Below are 24,660 nucleotides of genomic sequence, written 5' to 3'. Positions count from 1 at the left end.
GAGAGACAATGAGATATTAAACATGTGATTTTTTGGGGTTTTTGGCAGGGGTACGACGTTTGTAAGCTCTGCTTCATGTGCGCGTTGGAGCAAATCGAATTATTGAGGGTCAATACAGGCAACTGTACATTTACAGTGGGTCCTGTACGCATTTTACCGGTTCAAAACCGTTGGAGATGCTCTAACACTCAACGGGGAACCGACGGGGAATCAACAACTAGGTAGGCCCCCAGTTTTCGGCCGCGGGGGACGGTCTGAAGACGTACATAAAGGTCCCCGGCGGAAAGGGGGTGGCTCGGAAGCCGGGAAGCATTTTTGGAAAGTGCTCGGGGTAGATTTTCGCCGGAAGTGTCTCAATTCCAGAGAATTCGATTATCGTTGAGATCCGGCGAAAGTGGGCGAAAAGGCAGATGGGCGAAAAGTATCCTCAAGACGCCACCTTCCTGTATGTACATAGGAAGATGGCTTGAGCCTTGGATGTAGTACCTTGTAGTACAGGTCGCAATCGGAAACTCGCTCACTTCCAGCTCGCGACTATCAAGAGAGCATATGTAAGTAGGAGAAAACAATCACCTCCGCTAACGTCGTCAGATTGCATAACATCTGGCTGAGAAATGAATTGATCAAGCTCTGTCTGATTTAGAAAGATCAGCTTGACATATTCTGTTTTTAAGTTTTTTTTTTTGCTTTCAAGTTTTTGGCTCCACTTCTTTGAACGGTCATTGGTTTTTATTTTCATTTCCACGTTTTATAAAGCTTGGATTGATAAATGTTGGCTTAAGCATTTTAAAGTGATTCAAATCTTCGAGTGTTTTGGTTTTATATCCTAAAGACTTGGATGAAATCTAACACCATCTTCCTCCACCCTTTATGATGATATGATGAATAATCTAAAAAAGTGAGATGCATCTGTTCTTCATCGAGATAGATAAAAATTGTTCGTATTGATTGAAATCTATAAACTTGAATCGAAGCAAAGGGTGAATGTTTTTATGTTGTAATGTTATATTATCATAATTGATGATCTGGTATACCATCGAGGTCTGCCAGGCCACCGCGATCTGGAAACTAGGTAGGCCCCCAGTTTTCGGCCGCGGGGGACGGTCCGAAGACGTACATAAAGGTCCCCGGCGGAAAGGGGGTGGCTCGGAAGCCGGGAAGCATTTTTGGAAAGTGCTCGGGGTAGATTTTCGCCGGAAGTGTCTCAATTCTGAGTGATCTTGTAGTTATCATGTAAAAAGAATGTACTTAAGAAAAAATGACTGGGTGGCTTGTTTTACGCAGCCTCGGAAGCAACTGAAAGGGTACCCTGAATGCATTTAAAAGGCCATGGGTCTGATGCTACTTATTCTATTTAGAGTCTAGACTAAATGAAGTTTGAATATGATGGGTGTTGTCATTGATTATGTATACTTTGGATATTTTAGTTTCATTGACAGCTTGTTTACCAAACTATCATCATCAGTGTCATCATCATCGATTGCGATTCTGATTCTGATTCTGATTACCATACTGAGTCTCAGCATTCTAGTAGGAAAGATGAGTTTGATATCTTCATTAATCTCAATCTTACCATTCGATTTGATTTCACCTTCTCATGAATTCCAATCAATCTCTCAACAAAAACAATTCGAAAGACATTCCAAACTCATTCAACCTTTAAATTCAAATCAATATCATAACTTTTTCAATTCATTCACCACCTTTGAAAGAACAATCTTAAGCACTCCTTCAAACCTAATCGTTCAACATATCTCTCAACGTCGTCCTCAGTGGAATTCAACTAATGTTTTAAAAGCTTTCATTAAATCTGCCATCAGATCTCATGTGGAAACTAATTGTTTGGTAAACAAAATTATAATTCACATTTGAATCTCAATCACATCACAAATCACATATCACACATTCTGATGGAAATCGAAATCGAAATGAAAATTGAAATCGAAATGTTTTTTATTTTTGATTTTAGACAGAAATCATGTTTGAATCTGCTTTAGATCAAGCCAGTAAACTAGATGAAGAATTTGAAAGAACTGGAATCATTAAAGGTAGATTACATGGTATACCAATCAGTTTAAAAGATCAAATCGATCTTCAAGGATTAGATTCAAGTATTGGCTTTAGTAGGTTAGCATCTTTTCTTTTACATTTAACATCTTGAATTTCTTTCATCATGAGATCACTAATCTTGAATTGATCCTTCAAGGTATATTAATCAACCTGCCAATCGAAATGCTGATTTGGTACAACATTTAATTAATGAAGGCGCTATTATCTTTGTCAAAACTAATGTACCTCAAACGTATGTTCAATCTCAAAAAGACTCGATAATCTTTCATCATCAGACAAATGATCCTCATCTAATCATATCTTGTTTTGGAAATCCTCTTGAACAAAAACAGTATGCTAGCATTCGAATGCTCAAATCCAATCTTTGGTACTACTCAAAATCCTCATAAAAAAGGGTTTACATGTGGTGGGAGTTCAGGTGGTGAAGCTGCTTTACTTGCTTCTGATGGTTCTTGTATTGGAATAGGGTAAGTAACCAAACCCAACTCTTTTGGGTTAATTCTTGAGTTTACTTTACTAAAAGATCAATTTGATTTTGGATATTTTTAAAGTTCTGATATAGGTGGTAGCTTAAGAATTCCTGCTCATTATAGTGGATGTTATAGTCTTAAACCAGTCAGTTCTGTTTTCTTTTCGAAATCGTATGAATTATTTGACTAATGTAGATCTCATTCTTGCTTATATAGTGTGCAGGTCGGATTCCACAAACTGGTTTACGTGCTGCTAATCCTGGTTTTAATGAAATCTCATCAGTTGTGGGTCCTATGTTAGTTTGATTTCCAGTCAAAACCAATAACCCTATTCATCTTTTCTACACATCTTGAAAACCTTTTTCTAATTTTTGGTTTTTGTCAATATAGGGCAAGATGTGTAGATGATTTAATCTTAGCTATGGAAGTTATGATCGATACACCTGAAGATCTTAAACGAAAACTTGATTTAATTCCACTTCAATTTCGATCTGATCGATTACTTCGTTATCAATCATTAGAAACACCTACATCTGATTCTGAATCAAGTCCTAGAAAACTTAAATTAGGATTTTTTGTTGATGGTGAGTGGTTCTAATGAATTCTTGGAAACTCCTTCAAGACTGATCAAACCTCTTATTTTGATTCTCAGATAAACTTATCAAAGCTAGTCCGCCTTGTCAGCGTGCAGTACTTGAAACAGTAGAACGTCTTAGAGATCGCGGACATGAATGTGTACCTATCAATGTTGATCGTATAGATGGTACGTGATTCTCTCATCTCATACTTAATCTCATCCTCTTGAAAGCTTCATGGTGACTCCCCACCCCTTGGAGTGGGGGTAAGAGTTGGCTCCCAATCTTTCGTATCTTAAGCTTATACAATGCGCCTGTCCATATTTTAGTCTTCCAGGCTCTTGAATTGTTTGTTGCCTTGAGTAGCGCAGATGGGTATCATACCATGTTGTCTAAGCTCGGACCAGATCCATGGTTGAGTTTCAATTTGATGATCATCTAATTTGTTTCGAATTGGATTTGATCAAGTTCCGAATTCTGATCCCTCCCTTGCTCTTCTTTTTTGGGTTCTGTGGATCATAGTGAACCTGCGATGTTTTTGACGACCTTAGGACCACGTCTTCCTTCATTCGTCCGATTTGTTTTGGTTACTTTTTGTAGATATGTATTGGGTCAAACTGAAATAGCTAGATTGGTTAATGCTAGTAGAATCAAATCAGCCAAAGAGATGCAAGAGTGGAGAGTGATGAAAAAAGCTTATGAGGAGAAAGTACGAAAATATGTTAGTGGTTCTTTTTTGAAAAAAATATTTATTTCTGTTTTTATTGAACCTAAAACTTGAAGTTGTGAAGACTAAATCTTTTCTTGATCTGTTCTGATGATAATATGATGGAATTGATTTTTAGTTATGGGAGGATGAAAAATTGGATGGAGTTCTTTGCCCTACACAAGCTTATCCAGCTGTACCAATTGGATCAACTGTAAGTAAAACCACTCTGAAAGATTAGAGAGAGATTAATTTAAAAAAGGGATTTGAATTTCCAAGAAAATGTACCAGCATCTCATTCTGACGATATGTATTTATTGATTTAGTGGAACAAAGCAATGCTAGCGGTCTCTACTTTATTATGGAATGTAGTAGATTCCACGGTAGGACAAATGCCAATCACCAAAGTGAGTTTAGAAAAAGATCAAATGAATTCCACCAACACCACCACCGTCGCCGACGAAGACGAAGACGAGAATCACGAAACCAAAAGAGAATCAAGTTTATTAGAAACCAAACTTGATCAAAGTTTATATGATGTGAATCAAATGAAAGGTTTACCGATTGGAATTCAAATCGTTGGAGCTAAATGGGAAGAAGAATCGGTTTTAGGTATCATGAAATTGATTGAAGAGAGTTGGAATGATGATGAAAAACAAGTGAGACCAGGTAGTTTTTTAAATCAAATCGAAACACAATCTGATCATCATCCAAAATCTTGGTAGTCTTATATAATAATATAGTTAGTACACTTTTATGTGAATAGATTTGTTGTATATATAGTATGTAGTGCATCGAATCATTGAATATTTCCGTTGAGCATAGGCATCTTACATATTACATTTTATTTTTTTCTAGTTAACTGATATTAGCATAGATCATGAATCACCATTAATGAATATTTATCAAATTTGAATGCATCAAAACTCGTAAAATTTTGTTGCGCCAAATGGTTTGAATTATCACAAGTGGGAGTGCCCAAAATAATTAAGGAAGAACATGATAAGCTCAAATAGCATTGTTGTTCAATGAATTGCTACTGAGTTCAAATCTGCGCGCGATGAGAGCTTTGGTGAGCAAAGAAAAGTGTATTGGCACAAGTTTTCCCCATCAAGAGTTGGATGTGCTGCTGACCGAAGACTTGGACTTTAGCTCAAAGTCCCTCTTGCTCGCTCAACCTCGCGCCCGGAACTTCGAAGCAGAGTTGGATTTACTGATTTTCGGCCTACACTTAAATCTCGTATACACATGATGTATACATGAGTTTATGAAACCTCAAGTGTACTTAATTAGTGACAAAACCATTCAAGTTCATCAAAGTATCAACATGATTTCAATAAACTCCATTTCCATTTTTTCCCCTGGAAAAAGACACTCTACATATGAAAAAAAAATCTATCAAAAAGACCCATAATTTGTTTCTAAACAAGTTCATAACAACCTAAAAGTTAAACCAAGTAAAATTATAAAAATTAAAAAAGTAGAGATGAAGAATGGAATTAATGGAGGAAAACACAAAAATGAAACAAGTAAAAAGATATTTTTTCATATGTAAACAATCAAGATGGAATCACAAATGGAATTTGTTTTTTACGAGCCGCTTCAATTTCTAATCTAAGTTCATCTTGAGTTTTTTGATGTCGATGACCATAAATCTGAGTATCAATCGTATCAGTGGTTAATAATCTGATGACATGAACTTTTTTAGTTTGACCATATCTTCTTAATCTACCAATCGCTTGAGTTTCACAAGCTTTAAATTTATCTTGAGTAGGTAGGAATAATGGTGATACAAAGAAAGCGTAATTCGCATTTGTTAAATTAGCACCTAGAATTCAAAAACCAAAAAAAATTATCAGTTTGCATTTCAAAAATGCTTGATTGATAAACACCATTCATCGACTTACCACTTGCACTCGAATCTGTTGCATGTAATAACAAAACTCTGATGTCTGGATCAGCTTCTTCTTGGAATTCAGTCATCACTTGCATTTGTTGTCTTGCAGTTCCTTTCACTCTAGCTACTCCAATATCTCTATGTTCTAATGCTTCATAAACTTTATCTAATAGATCGCTGAATTGAACAAAGACTAATACTCTATCAGTGCTACGTAATTTGGATATCAGGTGACATAGTCGTTCTAATTTGATTCCAAACTTTCCAGATTCTTCATCGTGTCCTAAACTATCAGCTCTAATCACACTGGTATCTCGAGCAGGAGCACTACATCCTAAAGATACTTTTTTACAACATTCTTGTTCATATGCAGATTTCGTTACTAAGCTCAAAGGTCCGTGATGACCACAGGTGGAGAGGATAGCCATTGGCTCTTCGATGCCTTCATCGTTCTTGATCGTGGTGGAGACGTGATCACGTTGTACGTCACGCACAATAGTAAAGTACCTCTTGGATCGGAATCGATTGACTAATTCCTTGTTCAGTTTACGAAGCACATGAATCAACTCTCGAGCTGCCCACTTCCGAGCTTGAAGAATTTCATCCTTTGAAAGCTTTCTCTCCTTCTCTTCAACGGCCTTAGTCTTGATACCCTTTTTAGCATCTGATTTCTTGCGTTCTTTCGCTTTCTCAATCGCTAATTTGGGGTCCACATGAGTCAAGACTTCTTCAACATCTTCATCGTGAAGTGAAATCTTTGGAGCCACAACTTTACCACCTTTCACTATACAACCTTCTTCGACTAATATCTTCTGTAATCGTTGATTTGCTTCATCATCTCCAATCGATTCAAATGACATCTTGATGTACTCCTCAAATGGCGGTGGTTTCTCATCCTTTTCATAGAGTCCAGCCGTCTTGGTATGCACATAGAGGAGTGCAGCTTGCTTGAGTTTGATTCGAAGTTCCTCGAGACATTCATCTAATTGCCTTGTACGTTCATCAAGAATGACGGTACAAGCTGCGCCTGCATTCTCTGCGTCGTGAGCTTGCGATGTCGCAGCCAAGTCTGACGTGAAATGAGAGCATCTTTTCAGCAGCGCTTCCTCAGCGGACTTGCTTTCACCTAAAGCTGCTGCTAGCCGTTTTTCTCGGTCAGCGATCCCGCTGTTGGTCTTTTTGGTTCGCGAAACTTTCTTTCTGAGAACAGAAAAGGGTAAAACAGATCAGCTATTGGATATCAATGGCCATGTTGATCAATCAACTCACAGGTTCATATCAAAGGACTGAAGGTGATGATCCAGCTCCAAGTAAATTGCTCGCTCAGCAGAAGGCAAGGTTATCGGTTCGATACGTTCTTCATATGGAATCTCATCAATTTCAGCGACATTTTGTCTTACAAATCGATCAAGGAAGGCTTGAGCTACTTCGTCTCGACGGTGATGCCAAGCTGTGGACCGAATTTCTCTAAAGGAGTGAAACTGTTCAGCGGCAGTTTGTTGCTTGGTAAATGCCTTGGCAATTTCTTTCGTACCCTCCCCGTCATCATCAATACCAAGATGAACGTGAAGGAGACGAGCGATACTACACAATAGAATGGGTTTACGTGAGCTTTGAGAGAATGAAAAAGATGGATGTGAAAGTTGATGAGTGCTTACGATTTAATTTCTGTAAAGTTGGCTACAGGGGGTGTACCAGATAGAATCCAAGTACTCCATGAATGGATGGTTCCCACAGCTAACTGCTCGCGTCCACTCAAATAAGTATATTCATCAATCGTTCTGCGATTCCAACTAAATTCAGGTTTGGATCAGCTTGGGATAACCGGACTGAGATCGGAGTGAAGACGACTTACTAGAACATATGCAGAGGAGGGCAGTGCATCTGGGTCCAATCGTCCTTAGCAGCGGTCTTCAGCTTCCAAGCATCACCCGTCTGTACCTTGGATCTTATAGCTTGTGACTTAGCCGTACCCACCTTAGCTTTCTTAGCAGGCCTATCATCAGAATCGTCAGAATCTTCTTCCTCTTCCTCTTCCTCCTCTTCTTCCTCGTCACCACTCTCAGCGGTTTCTGAGGCGTGCTTCTTGGCATAAGCTGCTCCTTTGAGACGAGTAGATTGAACTTGTTTGGTATTCTTCATGTTTGCCAAGTCGTTTTGGGCGTCCTGCATGGCCTGATGTAAAGCGCTAGAGCCGCCAGCTTTGGATTTCAAGATCTCTACGTGTTTACGCAACTTTTTCAACGTGTCATGTAAACAGGCTTTGAAAAATCTTCCTCCTTTCTCGTCGCTGACAATGTCTCTCGTCCCGGCCAACATGGCTAAATTGCTCCAATATATCTGACTTCCAAAGATAGTTTCAGAGACTACGACTACGTCGGCCTCCTGCAGATCACAAATTTTGGTGGAGTTCAGGTCAGTCATGTTAATAATTCGGTGGACTTTGATCTTATTTGAGCCAGTGAACTTCGTAAACTCTTTAGGCCATTGACCTGAAAGATGGGCAGGAACGATGATTAAAGTTGCTTTCAATTGTACAAAACCTTTGAGGTGAGGTTTCGGTACCGGGGGAAGAGGGTCCTTAAGAGTCGCGTCAATTAAACCTATGGTGATGGCCGTCTTACCGTACCCGACTTCGTCGGCGAGTACACCTCCCCTGATTAAAACGGGGCGTTCGGCCTTGCCTTCGGCGCGCCACCCAAGCGGTTCCAGCGAGGCTTCTGAAATTTCTTCCTCTATAAATGTATGTGTCACATCATCACCAACTTTTTCTTGCTTTAACATCCAAGATAGAGATCTGAGTTGCTCAGGTCTGAGAAGTGTTCTGAAATGAGGAGGTTGAGGAGCAGCCTCATCTTTCTTGTTACTCGAGAGACTAAAGTTGAATTTGGGTCTAAGTAAAGACCCGGCATTAGAGCCATGGCCAAAGGTGACCCGCCAAGAAGGAATGATATCACCACTGTTGGCTGTGGTTGGGAATCGTGAGATCGCTCGATGTACCAAGGTCGCAAAGTTGATACCGATGCGGAATTCACCGCATCCATCGACAAGTCGGAGTTGAGTTATGAAGGGCGCGGGTCGATTTTTCAACGCTTGCTCGTATCGTCCTGCTTCAACCATGTCTTCGTGAGGCACCAAGGTTGACTTCGTCTTCTGTTGTTTGACAACCCACTTGACGACCGGTTCCGATGGCGCACATCGTTGGCAATTAGGAGAACATTGTTCTCCAGCTGAAAGGGTTGACCATTTGCATAGTGATTCCGGTGGAGGGACTCTTTCAGTAATCCAAGCTAAGCTTTGAAATACGCTTTCACCTTGATGAGGAATGTCGATATTCCTCCAATCACCAGTACCCCATACTGGATCAATTTGTTTCGTGGGTAGAGGTACTTTACAAGCAACGACTACATTTGCCTTTTGGCAAGCTACATCGTCAAGTTTGACTGATACGCCATCTTTAGGTATGGAAAACACGCCATCTTTAGTATCAGCTGACGCCTTGGCCTCGGTATGTAATTCGGTGCTGAGCGAGAGGGTGGGTGCGCTGAACCATTTATCCGATACATGACATGTGACCGTGACGGTTTTCTTGGAGCTCGGCCTCCATTTAGCATCCAGCCGAGCTATAGTCGGACGGACGACACCATAGTCCAAACGAGAGTGTTGAATGGTGAAAACAGCATAGTCGTTCTCAGGCTCCCCACTACGAGTTGGATCAAGCATTAGATAAAGTGGAGGTAAGCCTTGATCGGCTTCAGTTTCTACTTTCCGGTGCAACATGTTCTGAGCCGTACCGCAATCAGAGTGTAATTTCCAGACACCATCTAATGCACGATCCAAGTACTTCTCGGCAGATTGGGGTGTTGTTACGGTCCATTCTGACCACCATTCTTCAGATCTAGCATTCTCGTCAGTCAAACCCATCTCTTTGCGCCAACCGGGAACCAAGGATCCTGTGCCTTCGAACTTGAAATCAAATGACTGGTTGACAGGCAGCCGCACGTTCCACGATCCAGAGATGAGATCGTCAGTCTTCTGGTCAATCCGCAAGCGTGCTACAGGGGTGTTGAGTAAAAGTCGATGAGGCGACTTGATTGGCGCTGACTTGTCAGCCTTGACGCTCAACCGCCACTCTGGATGACAAGGGTCCAATCGCAATTCGAGAGTGGCCTTTGGCGCATCAAAGTTGACAACCCAAATCTGTTGACGTTTAAGTGATCTAAAGTGAAATTCCACGCCCTCTACAGCCTCCAAGATAGCTTCGCGAATGATTGTCCACTCGGCGGCGTCCACTTTGATACCAGCTTCCTTAGCTTGCACGCTGAGTTGAGATAGGAATGATTTATCCAAGCCTTGGAGGGATAATCGCATAGGAAGGATATCTTTGAGTTCTCGCTCGAATGTGGCGGGGTTTAAACGCTCCTCGTTTCGTGTCTCGTAGTTGTGGCGGGGACGGCCACCACATGACTGGCAGGAAGTATAGCCACAAGCTTGGCAACATTGGATTTTCGCGGCCGCAATTCCGGAGCGACCCTCACAGATACAGAGGCGAGCGCTACACGTTGCCCGCTCGAAGAAACCAGGCGACACAGGTAGCGTCTTGGAAAGATTTAAAGGCGAAGAAACGAGGTCTTCGTCGCCTTTCAAAAGATCGTGTGGTGTAGCGTGAGGTAAGCTTTCGATACGGGCGTCCTCCATGACCACGTCCTCGCCTTCTAGTTGCTTCTTGACCTTGGGCATCGTCAGAATCAAAGCAGCAACCATTGCAGAACCGACAACTGTAGTACTCATCGCGTTACCGGCGAGATCAGCAAGCTGATCTTCTGATTCCTTGGTGAGTAGTAGGCCACTGATCGGAATGCCTTGCAGCGATAAAGCTTCTCGGCCAATAAGCGGACCCCCTCGATTGGTGACATATGCAATCATATTAGGAGTCAAACAAGGGGTGATACCAAATTTGCCGCTGCCATTCATCCGATCAACATTTTGACTCAAATTCCAGATCGTAGTTTTGTATTGTACATCGAAGCCGTTTTTGACTTCACGCAGAGTGTTGATGTCCATTAGATCCACGACACGCTCTGTTTGTGCATTAGCCCAATCGTTCCATCCACCGTCAATGACCTTACATACAGGGCCATCTTGCCACGCCGTGAGGGGACGCTTGTCACCGAGTTGTTCCTCGGCACGTTGTCGAGCATGTCGGCTTTCGCAACGGGTCCAGTCAGTCGCCTGTCTTCCTTGTCCATCTTTGTTGGCTTTGACAAAAGCTAATTCTTGTCGGGCGCGATGGACGAGAGGGTCGTCCTGATGATACATAAAGGCTTCTAAGGGTGCTGATGCAGGTCTGGCCATTTGAGAAACCAACGTGAGCCACTTTTGCGGGATGTGAGAACCGCTGGAACTCCGGAGTTTTTGAGGGGTCGCAATCAGATAGACGCGAGTACGAGTGTGTGGGATATAATAATGTTTAGTATCGAATCTGAGGTAGGAGACATGTAAGCTTCGGCGGGCACAGGGAAAACAGAGACAGTCCCAGAAATTATGTAATTCACCGTGAAAATTCGGCATCATATCCAATGGAGTGGAATTTTTCCTTTACTTTAGGCCATGGCGCGTTGCATACGTTCTCCAATATGATCACAGAAGGACGCGAGTTTTCAACCCATTTAAGCATTCCATGGAAAGTTCGACCGGACTCTCCCCCAGCATCAATAGACTACAAACAACCAAGAGAGGGAGGGTCAGTATGGACAAGATCACATCATGTGTTAATTAAGCGCTCTCTACTTTTTTTCGATTGTTAAGACCTGAATAATCGACACAACTAGTGCCGGCAATAAGCATGTCGACGTCATTCGGTACTGTCACTTGAGCACCGTATGCCGTGGTCGCTTTTTCTTGACCAAGTTCACATACATCACGAAACAGGATCGGAGGTTGGAAGTTTCGCTCAATGTAAGCCTGCTTAAACGGTTCAATTTCACATGAGAATACGTGTTGAACCCGAAAGTCGAGCCCCCAGAGGTCTTTTACTGATTTAGAGATCAAGTCGAGAGCAAGCAGAGGGGATTCGGTGCCGCTGCATAGGTGTTTTGTGAATCAGACATTGTTGAACAGGCTGGGTGAGAGATAGTAAACTCACGAGCACATGGTGGCCACGCGTAGAGGACGACCAGCCAACAGTTCAACAGTTTTTTTAAACTCGGGCCGGTTCTGTACCATATCCTGGAACATATCCGGAATCTCCGTGAGAGGAGCGAGGGTAGTTTCATCGATAACTTCTTTTTCTTTCTTTGAAGGGCCACCGATCTTGCTAGCCTTGGTCTTGGGTAGTACCTGGAAGATAGTTCATAGGATCAGATCGCGAGCGAGTAGAACCTAAACAGTGAGGAAGCGACGCACTGAAACATCTTTGCCGATGAAGTTGCCCAAGGTGTTACTCGCTTTTGCCGTAGACTGAAAGTGGAATCTCGATCAGACGACGCCATGCTGATTTGGAATTGGCGAGACTTACCTTTTTTCTGATAGGGATCACTTCTTCTTCTATGCAAATGATACCCATTGTCAGAAGCAACGCCTGGAGCAGAAGAGCTCGTAAATATGACTGACCTTCGCTAGACACGGCGTCTGAAGCCTCGCTGAGATGGACGTCAGCATCATCGTCGTCGCTATCTAGTACGACCACTTTGCTGGTCCTTCGAGGAAGCGCTTTCTTGGGAAGATTCGAAGGCGTCTCCTTCTTGGCTTTTCCCTTACTAGCTGGGACAACAACCCGTATGTGGGACGTGTCTGCCTGCATTCGAACTGATGTCTTGGAATCCGACTTCGCAACCTTGATAACATTTCATCAGCGCTCGTCTTGGAACTCCACAAGTCGTGCTGGAGAAAATGGTGGGTGCTACAAACCTTGGTCTTGTCGACTTTTACATCCTCATTTTCGTCTGTGACCTTGGTTTGTCTTGATGCGTCAGATTTTCGTTTCAGACTAGATTCGGTTTGAGAGGTACGTAGGGACTTGCGAGGTGAAGGAGAAGGGGTGGACATGATGTTTGTAGCGAGAGAAGGATCGTTGATAAGGTATAATGTATTGCAAGAGAGCAGAATGAGATGGGATGAATGAGATGCAAGGTGAATGGATGAGTGATGGAGTCTGAGTTTTTTTAGAAAATCAACCTCAATCAAATTTCAACACGCGTTGAAATCAATCTCTGTCACCAATACAGACCGTCATATGTATTCTCGTGAACCATGTTGGACGCGACGCCAAACGGATCATCATGTATCCGCAGTGACTCGAGCATGAAATCATATCATAGATGGGAGATCCATGTCTTGTAAAAATGTTTACAGTTGTATTTAACACAAAAAAATTGGAAATACGACAACTGATGATGTGAAGAAGCATTTGTCAAACTCGAGTCAAAGTTGGAGGGAAGGGGCTTGTCAATCAGAGGGTAGGTACCATCCCGAGTCAAGCATTGCTTTGGAAGTAAAGGTACCCTTTGATAAAGTGTGTAATACTATGTGTAATCAACAAGTCTGTCACAAATCCAGATTGAATAAAAAATATGCTGGATTCATAAAATCTACAAGTAAAGTGTGAAATAATCTCAGAATGTGCTCAAAAATCTGTCAAAGGAAATTAAGGCCAGAGCCATATTTTTTTTGACTTGAAGCCCCTCATGATCAGACCTGGATCTGAGCCAGGAACCTGTAGTTTTACTAGCCAAGGAATAAGTCAAGCATGCTGAAGTGATATTGCAATTAACTTGTTCAATTATATAATGCCCAACCTGATCTTACCTAATGTACTATGCTGTCCTATGGGTCACTGTGCAGCAATATCAATGAAAAGTATTGCTGCATTGAGAAATTGAACCCATACCACTTGATCTGTAACAAACCATAAAGTGATTTTGTGACTTACCTCAAATTGTATGATTCTATGTATTGTGATCTGACTTTCAAAGACATGGTAGAATCCTGCTACGTTTCTACAAGATCTAGTGGTTTAAGCCAGGCCAGCTCTGCAGATCAAAACTCACAAAAGGGACCATGATAAGACACTGCTTGATTAAAAATTGTTGCTTGCTAACTGGCAGATTGGTTCAATGGACAAATCAGGAAGAGCTTCAACTAGAAGATTGAAATCTTATGAATCTTCCACTTGCTGAGAAGGCTCTGCATCTTACCAAAGAATTGGAGTCTGATACACTCACACAGATGAAATGTAGGTGTGGAAAAGAAAAAGATCATGCAGAGAGAACCAAAGACTTCACTTGGAAGAAAGAAGGTGCCCCCTGTTGTCATTTTTCCCTTTATACAGCCGGGTTGAGTCCAGTTATCAGAAGAACATAACATGCAATATTTTAAATCACTTTCCACTTTATTGGGTATCATTATGTCCATGTGGAACCAATGACATTCATCATCCTTGAGGCCACAAAACTTATATCATGTCCTTTGCAACAGTTCATACTGAAGGTATTGTTGAAAACCCTATTTTATGTCAAAGTTATACTTGTTTGTTTCATCCTGTCTGTTTGATTGTCAACAAGCGCTAATAATTCCTTTTTTCCTCAAAGGTAGCTGGTGTTAGCTTGTTAATAAGTGAAACCCATGCAGGCCAAGTGCCCAGAGTATTTAGTTGTACCCATAGTTAAGCATGGATGATGAAGCTGAAGAACATTGTAGAAAGTGCTAAGATTTATTTTCCTGATACAGTAACCTGATCACAAGAATTCATTGGTTCGGTGATGATACCAGTGGAAAGGATTGCGGTATCCGCACCTCCCCCCCCTTAGTAACCGTACCTCCCCCCCCACTTAGCAGGCCTTAAGATACCCCTAACAACCTGTATGTATATTTGAAATTAATCTTCAAATTTTCCAATCCTTTGACCTTGCAGGCGAGTGTGATCGCTTTTGCACACCTTTCCTCGCTCCGTTGTGATTTGAGAGCAATTCAGACGTTGGCACCCTTTGAGATCTTGTTTCTCTGGTTTGTTTTTGTTTTCACATTGGTGCACATCATCACACATTGTCACACATCACTCGCTCGATTTTCAGAACAATCGATAAACAGTTTTCCAGAAAGTTTGTTACATATCTTTTGTTTGTGATCGTTCTTACACCTGCAGACTTTGGATGTGTCTCTCAATGAATCTTGAAAGTAATCTATGAACAAGTCTTTATGGGGTCTTTATTGCTTTGTAAACCAGGTCACATGGAATTAGATCTATCTGAAAATGTACATTGATGATCCACAAATTGAACTGAGATGAACTTTCCATATCACTGGGTCACATTCGACAGGTCCGTTTGTTATGACCTGTTTGATGACATTGGCTACATTGGGGTGCGGTTTCTTGGGCTTCTTGATGTTCAAATGCGCTTCGATCTTGCTTGGATTTGTTTAAAGCACCAACTGGTCGGCCACGAGAACGAATTGGAACCGGATCACTGACTGATGGAGTCGGATTAGATAGTATCAGTGCAAGTTGATTCTTTAAGACTGCTTGTCGGTTCGCTGGTAAAGTCACATATTGGGTTTGAATGTTCTTGAGCATGGTGTCAATCTTGATGTCCTGGAGTGGTTCAATAGGTGGTACAGTATATTCAAGTCGCCAATGAATGTCAAAGTGTTGAACCAGAAGCTTTTTGCTTGATCCAATGAGCTCCTTTATAAAGTGTGCACAGGGTAAACCCTTCGATCCCGAAACTACATGTGTGCAGATCGAGTCGTTTTTCAACGACAGTGCTTGTCTGTACTGTTGATATACCTGAGCAGAGGGACAGATTAGTTATACAAACTCCAGAATAACAAGTGACAGGGAAAAGCAAATGGAAACACACCTGAAGCAATGCGTAGTGTGAGATCTTTCGATTTACCTCACTCCAGATATTACCTTTCAATCGATTTAAGATATGAGTGCGGTCATATTTCGTTTTCCAAGTTACTTTGTTTCGCTGTTGTTGACAAAGTAAAACTAACTTTTGGTACACTGTAGCCAGATCTCCAGTTGACATCAAAACCCATTGTTTAATTGAGGCATGTCCTCTTTCCACGCGAGAGGTGACAGTATGCCCAAAGTGTTTGATATCCTTTGTCCAAGCGAGGACAAATTTTTCCTTGTGTATAACCCAAGTCTTTGTGATGTAATCGAAGGCTCTTGTGTGAATCTGTGTACTGAGTGTGTTGATATTCTGATTGAAAATCTCAGGGGAAAGAGAGTCGCATATTTGGTTCCACTTCGCCTTGAATTTCTTCCATTCTTCGTCGGTAAAGTATTTTTTGATGTTTGTTTGTATGTTTTTTTCGATATGCCACTTGCAGAGTAGGTGGTGCGAATGTGGGAGCACCCGATGCAAACTATTCATCAAGGCTAACTCTCGATCAGTCACAACAGCACTTATCTGTAGTATCTTTGAGCCCAGAAGGCCTTCATCTGCTCTAAAATCCAAGTGTAATCTTCCTCTGTCTCTTGACGCATGAAACCAAAAGCTAGCGAGACGGACTTGTGGGTTGAAGAGACCCCCATTATGTGTAATAGAGGCATATTGAACCTGACACAGAATAAACCACATCAGCCTAAATAGTGTTGAATTGCAGTCAACTCAGAGATGGTAAATACCGATTGGTTTTGTAAGTCGAGTCCATCAGTAATACATCACCAGTCCAGAGATCCTGAGCAGAGGATGCACACACATTTGGAACCAAGAAAAGGCGACGTAACAAGTGGTCTGAATCAAGTTGGTATGCGTGGAAAACACCTTCATCCTTCAGCTCATCGAGTAGAGTTTCAAGTGATGAACGTCCATCCAAATGTTCAATACGATGTTTCTTAACTACATTGTAAATGTCTTGAGGTGTTGATATATTGTTTGGATCTGAATCTTTAAGGGTACTCAAGATAACTCGGGAGGCGGCGCCTGCCTTTGCCAATTGAATGACCTCAGTAGCCTGCTCCTTTGTGAGTCTCCTCGCGGCTGGGATTTCTTCAAAGTTCTTAGAAGGTTCGTGGTTTTGGTGTTCATTATTTGTGATCTTAAGTGTCCATTGATGTGTAGTTGTGTCGCGTAGAGCCTGAGCAGACCACAAACATCCCAGGAGGCGGGTGGAGGTTGTGCGTACATCGGAATCAGTTGTTCTAGGTTGACCTCCATGAGCACAGGCAAATACCCTCTTCCTTGCTGGCCCCTTGCCTTTCTGTGCAAAGATGGTCCGAGTGATTTTCAACCAGTATCCGTGGCTCTTTGTGTATTCTCGCAGGGAATCTTCAGCATCCTGGAGTGAGGGGTAGAGCATTGAAAGATTGAGATCCATGCCAGAAGGCTGAAGAGGTTGGACGAGCAATGATGAACTGAGCTGATGTAGGTGTTGAGAGGTTTTCAAAAAAGTAGCTTCCAGACCAGGTTGAATCCTTCCTTAAATTCAAATATACATACAGGTTGTTAGGGGTATCTTAAGGCCTGCTAAGTGGGGGGGGAGGTACGGTTACTAAGGGGGGGGAGGTGCGGATACCGCAATCCCAGTGGAAAATGGTCAAGTTTTGAATTTGATACATATATCATCTTATTTTATTTCATAACAGCCAGGATACTCCCCAAAATGTGTCTCTTATGACACGGGCTATATATTTTTGCCCCATATCTGCTGCTGTGTTTCCCATCAATTGTACTTCTACATCTGGCTGTGGTTGGTTCTGAATGCTTTACATAAGCTATGGTTGACTCAACTCTGTGTATTTTTGTGGTATAAGATTGAGACTCTCATGGGCACCCCACCTCATGGGTCAAGTTTTTTTTCAGGTGTTCTGTTACACCAAATCAAGTGAGCTTTAAGATATCTACCACCATTGAACATCAAAATACATAACAACCATTCAGGAGTGGTAATGATTAGCAAAGAGGCTCAACCAAACCCTAACTCAAAACACATTGAAGTACAGTATTGAGACTTACAAAATCTTATTTCACAAACCTTGTTAAGCATGGAACAAGTATCAACTCATGATTTGATTGCTGATGTATTAACCAAACCATTAGGTACATAGATTTAAACATGAGAAGGCTATGAACCAATTACAACTTATTCAGGCATGATTTAGGAGGAGTGTTGTGTGTTGAAAATTATACCAAATATGATGAAAAGAACATATGTCAAAGGATGTCAAGAAGAGTAGAGTATGGATTAGGTACAATTGGTAATTGCTCAAAGCATCAAGTTTCTCTCATGTGTTTCTCTCTCTAAGCTCCTATTTGTTTTCAATATGAAATGTAATGGTTTCTATTTTGTGTGGATGTGCCCAGATTTTCTTTCACTCAATAATTCTAAATTCTTTCTTTCAACTTTTCCTCTATATTATAACCATTGAATTCAGATATCTTAAGAACATAACAACTACAAGATCACCATGAAAAATAGTCTTGTTGATAGTAACTGACTGCAGGAGGAGTTTGCTACCTATCTTGTGTTATCAGGTAATTAGATTATTCAATGGTTGATTATAAAAAGAATATAAAACATATGTATTAACATTTCTCATTGTAGACATAAGTAGGGATCATTCATTAGTCCTAAAAGTTGATTAAAATCACCGAGTTCTCAGTGGTGTTGATCTTGTTTTAGGTACTGCTTAAAGTTTACATTTATATTTTATGATGTTTTCATTTGTGTTGTTGATTTCTTGTTTTAGTTGTTTGAAATCTATAATTGTGTTTTTTTGCTGCAATAAAGACACAAAGATGTCAAATTCTTGCGAATAAGTCGTGTCAAGCTGTGGGCAGCAACACGGTGTGCGCACTACATACCCTCAAGATGAGACCATGCCCCTCAAATTGTAAGGGAGAGACTCAGGAAATCAATCCACCGTGAAAATTCTTCATCAATTTCAGACGCTAGCTGACCTCATCCCAGTTAAACAATAAAAAAATATAAAGCTAGCTATCTTTGATATCATCCTTTACATACCATCATTTTAAGGTTGAGCTTAAGGCCGTGTTCACTTGAGTGCTTTTTTGAGAAAATTTGCATTTTTGAAAGTTGAGAAATGTGTATTCTTGATCATAGCGCAACATGTGGACCAGATGTCCCCAATGGCAAGAGCTATATCTTTGGCTTAAGCTTTATCCTCACAAAAGCCCTTGAGAAATCAAATGATTATTGAGTTGAAATCACAAGTGAAATTGGAATTACATCTGAAGACTGCACACAAACTGAGAAAAGTGATGATAGGTCAAACTTGATTTGATTGTAATATAATATTTGATGAATTTAGATTGACATCTTGAAAAATATTCATTCCCAATTCACATAATTTCTCGGATGGCCAAAGACTTGATATATAGTACAGACTCAGTGCCCAATGTTCTCCATATCTCTCGCAATCCAATACGCTACGTTAGCAGCATCTACTCCGTTTCTACCAGCAGCTCTTAGTTTAAAGACGCTTTCAACTGCGTCATATTCTGTGATTGAACGCAATAGAGTACAAGAATTAGTATTGGACAGGTGTTAGAGTTTCGAAAAGACCAGATTACTCGTCAAGGAGTTGATCAAAGCACATACCCGATCCACTTTCTGGTCCACCAGCCTGTATCCAACCGGTGATTGCGTCTGAATTGTCCTCGTACACAAAGGTGAATGCATCTGGGTTATCATTCAATATTTTAGTGAGAGCCTCAACATCCACACCCATCACGAGGATAGGTGAAAGTAACAAAACACAAGCTAAGAAGAATCTCATTTTGATCTTATAAAGATGTTTGCTTGAATAGATTATGAGGTTTACGTTGAAGTGATTTTATGACTTGAGCAAAAGTGTTTAATTGATTGATGGTATGCTTGTAAAAAGAGCGTCTAATTAAGGAGAGTTTTACTGAGTAATGATGAAGTCGAAGCAAAAGAAGCTGAGTGATGTGGATGGAGGATAATCATCCCTCTGTCCGCAGTACTTATACTCGTTCCTGGGGTGCGGTCATGGATGATAAGCCGCATCAAGCTGTGGACACCACCACCGTGTTCGCACTACATACCCCTAAGATTAGACCATTCCCCTCGAATTGTAAGGGAGAGAGTCGGGAGAGTAATTTGGTATTATGATTTCACCAATGTCAGACGCTAGCTGACCTCATCCCTGTTCAACAATAACATTATGTAAAGCTAGTTATCTTTGATATCAGACTTTACCAGCGTTTTAAAGTTGAGCTTAGGTTTCACGCGATGAAACTTTAAGTCTGCCTTAGAAATGTTTTTTCCAGAAAATCAGCATTCGAGGAATGAAACTGAGACAGGAGAATGGAAACGGGAAAAAGTATTTTGTCATAATCATGTTAGATTTGAAATATCTTGGTCGGTTTGAACTCAAATCAAGTGTTTCTAGCCAGTTTGTGCAACATGCCTTGCTCGTATGAGTAGTTCAACCTTCATCGGTCGTGTGATGCCATCTATATATTTGTTTATCAAGTCGGGGTGCTTTCTGGTGCTTTAAGAAGATTTATTGGAGAATCCAAAGTACCGAGGACATCAAACTTCACCTATAGGCTATGACACAGGAAACAAAAAAACGGATTGGAATGGGAGGTTTGATTCTGGCTGATTTATCATTTAGCCGCATCCTTTGGCCTGGCTCAGAATTTCCGATATCTTTCGCACTTCTCATGTACAACAAAGAGTGAAGACTGAGTCGTGAAAGACCTCCTAGATCAAACTTTGTGGCCTTACTTCTCTCTCTATGTGTTTTTTGCGCTGTTCTTGATCTTTGTTCTTTGTCAATGCGAATTCCAGAGCTTCCCATTTGTATTTACCTGGATCATGGCAGCAAGACAAAACTGTCGATTTTTATTCCCTGCATCTCATTATTTTACACATCCAATGCAGAAACCAACCTATAGTCTGAAAGGAAGACTCTAGAGCTAAGAGAGTTGTCTGAAGCTTTACTCAAAAGAAATACCCACCTGTGATTCATGAACAGTTTTCTTTTTTTTTGGTTTCGAGAGATTGCTATGTATGAGAAGGAAGCACCACGAAGATAAAAATGGATCATCAATTGAGCAAAAAGAATTAGACATTTCTGGTGTATGGTAAGATCCATGAAGATTTAAAGATTTTATGAGTTTGTTTCTTGATCATTGTTTTTACCTCAGGCTCGCTGAGTGAGATCAGAGGCATCCTTGAACTTGATTAATCGAAAGCTATATTCCATTTAACATTTATATTTTTTCAACTTGGAAACGCTTCGTTCCAACTGCTGGAAATTTCCAAAAAAAATCTTCCATTCGACATATCCCAGTCTTCTTACCTTTGTCTGGTTTTGTGAAGGTTGTCCAAACTACCATCCAATCAGTTGAGGCGCTCTATAATTACTTGCAACTTCTTAAAAGATGCACAAAATTACTCAGTAAAATGACACACCTCAAAAATGAGCCAAAGCTGACGTGTAATGTATATACCACAGAATCAAACTTCATAAGAAAATGTAACTTGAAGCTTGAGCTTTTCATACACAACTGCCATATTCTTGTATACAAAATGCAAAGGGACAACACCCAAAAATGCAAAAAGTAATGCCTCAACAGTGAGTCGAACACTGGACCTTTTGCTGCCATACTAGGCAAACGCTCTACCACTGAGCTACTAAGGCATACAGGATGACGTCATATACAGCTTACTCCGACTGGTCCTCTTTGATGTCGGGCAATCGGTCACGGTAAGTATCGACTCTCTCATCACAATATTAGTTGCACTTCAAATAACATCTAACGGAAATTTAGAACCAGACATTCAAAACTTTCCAATAATTCCACTGTGCAAGGTCTCAAAACGGGTCAGTAGACACGTATAATCTCCAGTTACTCACAGACGCAATCACCAGATCTCATGCAAAAAATAGTATGTATCATAAGACATTCTCATATGTACACAAAACAACTCCCGAGGTTTTTGATGAAAAAGACCAGGAAGATGAAGAGAAAAGGGTTGTACAGACGTTTTGTTTTGTAAAGATTGATCATATTAAAAATTGATGGTTTTTATATACAGGCAAAAAGATATTGCAAGAGTAATAGTGATAAAGAACAGATAAGGTTGGATTACAAAAAAAGAAAACATTATGATTTAACTACTACTTTAACCATACATTCTTACTTATCATGAGCTCTACATCTATAACAAAAAAATCACAAAACAAAAAAATGATACATTTACACCAACATATGTCAATTTCAATGCACAGAGATAGAAGCATAGAGCAGGGTTTGCATTCTTGAGAAGATTAAAATGATAGAGTCTTAAAGGTTATACTGATTCAATCCGAGATCGTATGAGAAATAACACTGGAGAATAGCAGCGTGATCATCAAGTCCATTACTCGACGTCATTATCCACTTGTTCGACTGAGTCCACAACTTCGGACACGAACACATTCAAAAGGCCTGGAACTTCACTCTCAGCTTTCTCAATCGCAAGCTGAAATCGATCAATAGCTTCAACTGCTGCTGCATTACCAATGATACGACTCCGGATCTAGGGAGAACATCATCATAAGCAACTTGCACTTGAGAAAATGATAAGACAAATGGAGTACTAACAGACTGTAGCACCGGGATCACAACGGTGTCCAAAATCTCTCCTAAGCTTTCTTCATCTTCATCCCCGACCTCCTCCTGATCCTCCTCCTCTTCTAACTCGACAGATGCCGATTGTCGACTCTTCGGGGGTTGGTTTCGTGACACATCTTCGATTGCGCGGTCTTTCTGACCAGACTTGGTGCTTTGGCTTCGCGATTCAACCTTGGATGATACACCTGGCTTCCTATTGTAGGCAGCCTCGACCTCCGTACCTTGTCGACCATGACCGTTGCGGGAGCTTGGTTGAGAATGGAGAGACTCGTGATGGAGCGAAAATGACTTGGCTCGAACGCTCCCTTTACCCGAACCAATCTGAGCCGCAAAGCTTTGTTGTTGATGACTGTTCACATTTTCCTTGTTGGTTTTCCGATCGCTGGAGCTCCGGTTGTTTGTATTACTATGGCTGTGTACTCTATTCATAGAGCTGGAAGGCGGTAGATGTGCACCATTGGCCATCATCGCTTGACTGGACTGTGATTTCCTTCGCTCCTCCTTGGGAGATGAGCTGTCAGAGCCCGGAGAAATTTTCTTCTTGTGTTGATTCGGGGATCGCTTCGAGCCACTGGGGCCATCTGGACGTGAGTGACGCGATTCGCTGGTGTAAGGTGGATGTGGTGAAACGGAGGTATGTCGCACCGTATCAAATTTGGGCTCAGCGGCATAGTCTCGAGGAACAACCCCTGGGGAGACTTTCTTGGTCATCGGATCGGTGGTGTTCGGGGCTTTTTGTTTGGCTTTGTCTTTTGGCTTCGTGGAGGATGGAATGGGAGCTCGACTAGAAGTTGGTGCTGAAGGCTTGCGAGGCGATCCTGTACTATTGGGTATCACTCGCCTTGTTGTACCCTTTTTGACTGTACCAAAATCCCACATATCGTTGGTTGATCCAGAATGATCATCATTTCCGTAGTTGTAGTCGTGATCAGCAGCATTCCCTGCAGTCTTAGAATTGTAGCCTCCTTCAATCTTCCATCTTTCCAACCTTTCGATAAGCTCGGTGAGATAACTGGTCTTTTTGGAATTCTTGATGAATTTATGTTTCAGTAGCTCCTTGGCGGTCGGTCGAGCATTCGGATCTCGCTTCAAACACTCGCCAATGAAATCTTTGAAATTCTTGCTATACTCCGGACCCTCTAACACCGGTGGTGGATTTTTCGGAATCAAAAACAGCACCTTCATCGGATGTAGGTCAGCATACGGCGGTTCTCCTTTTGCAAGTTCGATCGCAGTGATTCCAAGGGACCAGATATCGGCTTTGAAATCGTATCCCGATTGCTTTATGACCTCAGGAGACATCTAGTAGCAAGAAGGATCATGGCATAAGAGATGGAAGCCAGATTCGGTGATTACGAGAGAAAGAAGTTTCAAACAAACCCAGTAAGGTGTCCCGACAAATGTATTCTTCTTTGTCATCGTAGCTGTCAATTGCCCACTAACCCCAAAATCGGCAAGCTTGACTTCTCCTGTTGAGCTCAAGAGCACATTGGCAGCCTTGATGTCACGATGTAATTTGCCTTCGTTGTGGAGATAGTCTAATCCCTTTAGCAATTCCTTGAGTACAATGGCGATATACTCCTCGCGAAATACGCCAGGTTTCATCTGGAGGTTCCCAGCGGAAGAAAATGAATTTTGACGGGTGATGGTGTGAGGTCAAGAGTAATAACGACCAGATAAATATCGAGTATGCGCGTGTCAGTGAATGTAGGTAAATGATAAGAGAATGTGCATGATCAGAAGGGTATCTGACCAGATCACTACAACTTCCGCCACTGCAATACTCCATGATGATCCAGAGACTGGTACCCTTGAGATAAGAGCCATGGTACCTAATTGGTTGTGAATTCTTGAGTCAATGATGATGTTAAGTTGGAGAAAAGAGTTTCTTACCTGGTCACGAAACACGAGTCCAATTGACTGAGGATAGCTATCTCTTGTTGAATGTCTTCAATTTCATCTTCTGCGCTCTCTAGATCGATAACTTTGATGGCAACTGTCGTGAAGAGGAAAGAAAACGTATGCTTCGGTAAATACTTGATGTTTTAAAGAGAAAGGTGGAAAAAAGTTAACCTGGTTTGCGAGTTCGCTTATCAAAACCTTTGAAGACTTCACCAAAGCTACCTTTCCCGATTCTATCTTGTCTAACATAAAGTTCTTCTGGATCTTGCTGTGTTGTGCTCTTAGAGTTATTGTTGCTGTTGGGAGCAGAATTCATTTCGGATTGATGGTTCTTGTTCATTCAAAGTAAAAGTGAAGTAGATTGAAAGTGGTTTCTAAAGTAAAGTGAGGATTGCTGATTAACGGTTTGAGTTGATTT

General features: G+C 41.3%; 3 protein-coding genes across 3 annotated transcripts; 1 reads left to right on the top strand and 2 right to left on the bottom strand.

Moving 5' to 3' along the window:
* Nucleotides 1-1,449: 1,449 nt before the first annotated feature.
* MELLADRAFT_50128 (uncharacterized protein) lies at nucleotides 1,450-4,743 on the top strand (the record flags this gene model as incomplete). Its single annotated transcript, XM_007415410.1, has 12 exons — nucleotides 1,450-1,845; nucleotides 1,970-2,127; nucleotides 2,207-2,302; nucleotides 2,403-2,537; nucleotides 2,622-2,685; nucleotides 2,757-2,836; nucleotides 2,931-3,124; nucleotides 3,193-3,303; nucleotides 3,445-3,529; nucleotides 3,638-3,836; nucleotides 3,961-4,035; nucleotides 4,148-4,743. 12 exons carry the CDS (start codon nucleotides 1,540-1,542, stop codon nucleotides 4,544-4,546), a joined length of 1,902 nt encoding a protein of 633 aa, XP_007415472.1.
* Nucleotides 4,744-5,088: 345 nt separating this feature from the next.
* MELLADRAFT_79036 (uncharacterized protein) lies at nucleotides 5,089-12,886 on the bottom strand (the record flags this gene model as incomplete). Its single annotated transcript, XM_007415300.1, has 11 exons — nucleotides 5,089-5,649; nucleotides 5,729-6,918; nucleotides 6,988-7,302; nucleotides 7,377-7,511; nucleotides 7,574-11,200; nucleotides 11,274-11,437; nucleotides 11,509-11,800; nucleotides 11,864-12,057; nucleotides 12,124-12,177; nucleotides 12,236-12,553; nucleotides 12,628-12,886. 11 exons carry the CDS (start codon nucleotides 12,763-12,765, stop codon nucleotides 5,381-5,383), a joined length of 6,696 nt encoding a protein of 2,231 aa, XP_007415362.1.
* Nucleotides 12,887-21,665: 8,779 nt separating this feature from the next.
* MELLADRAFT_117822 (uncharacterized protein) lies at nucleotides 21,666-24,627 on the bottom strand (the record flags this gene model as incomplete). Its single annotated transcript, XM_007415299.1, has 6 exons — nucleotides 21,666-22,245; nucleotides 22,311-23,642; nucleotides 23,721-23,945; nucleotides 24,094-24,172; nucleotides 24,234-24,336; nucleotides 24,414-24,627. 6 exons carry the CDS (start codon nucleotides 24,580-24,582, stop codon nucleotides 22,087-22,089), a joined length of 2,067 nt encoding a protein of 688 aa, XP_007415361.1.
* Between the last annotated feature and the right edge of the window lie 33 nt (nucleotides 24,628-24,660).

This window comes from Melampsora larici-populina, assembly GCF_000204055.1.
Source record: "Melampsora larici-populina 98AG31 unplaced genomic scaffold MELLAscaffold_50, whole genome shotgun sequence".
NCBI classification, from domain to species: Eukaryota; Fungi; Basidiomycota; class Pucciniomycetes; order Pucciniales; family Melampsoraceae; genus Melampsora; species Melampsora laricis-populina.
The sequence above is the reverse complement of the archived record's forward strand: the minus strand, read 5'-3'. Positions and strand labels throughout refer to the sequence as shown.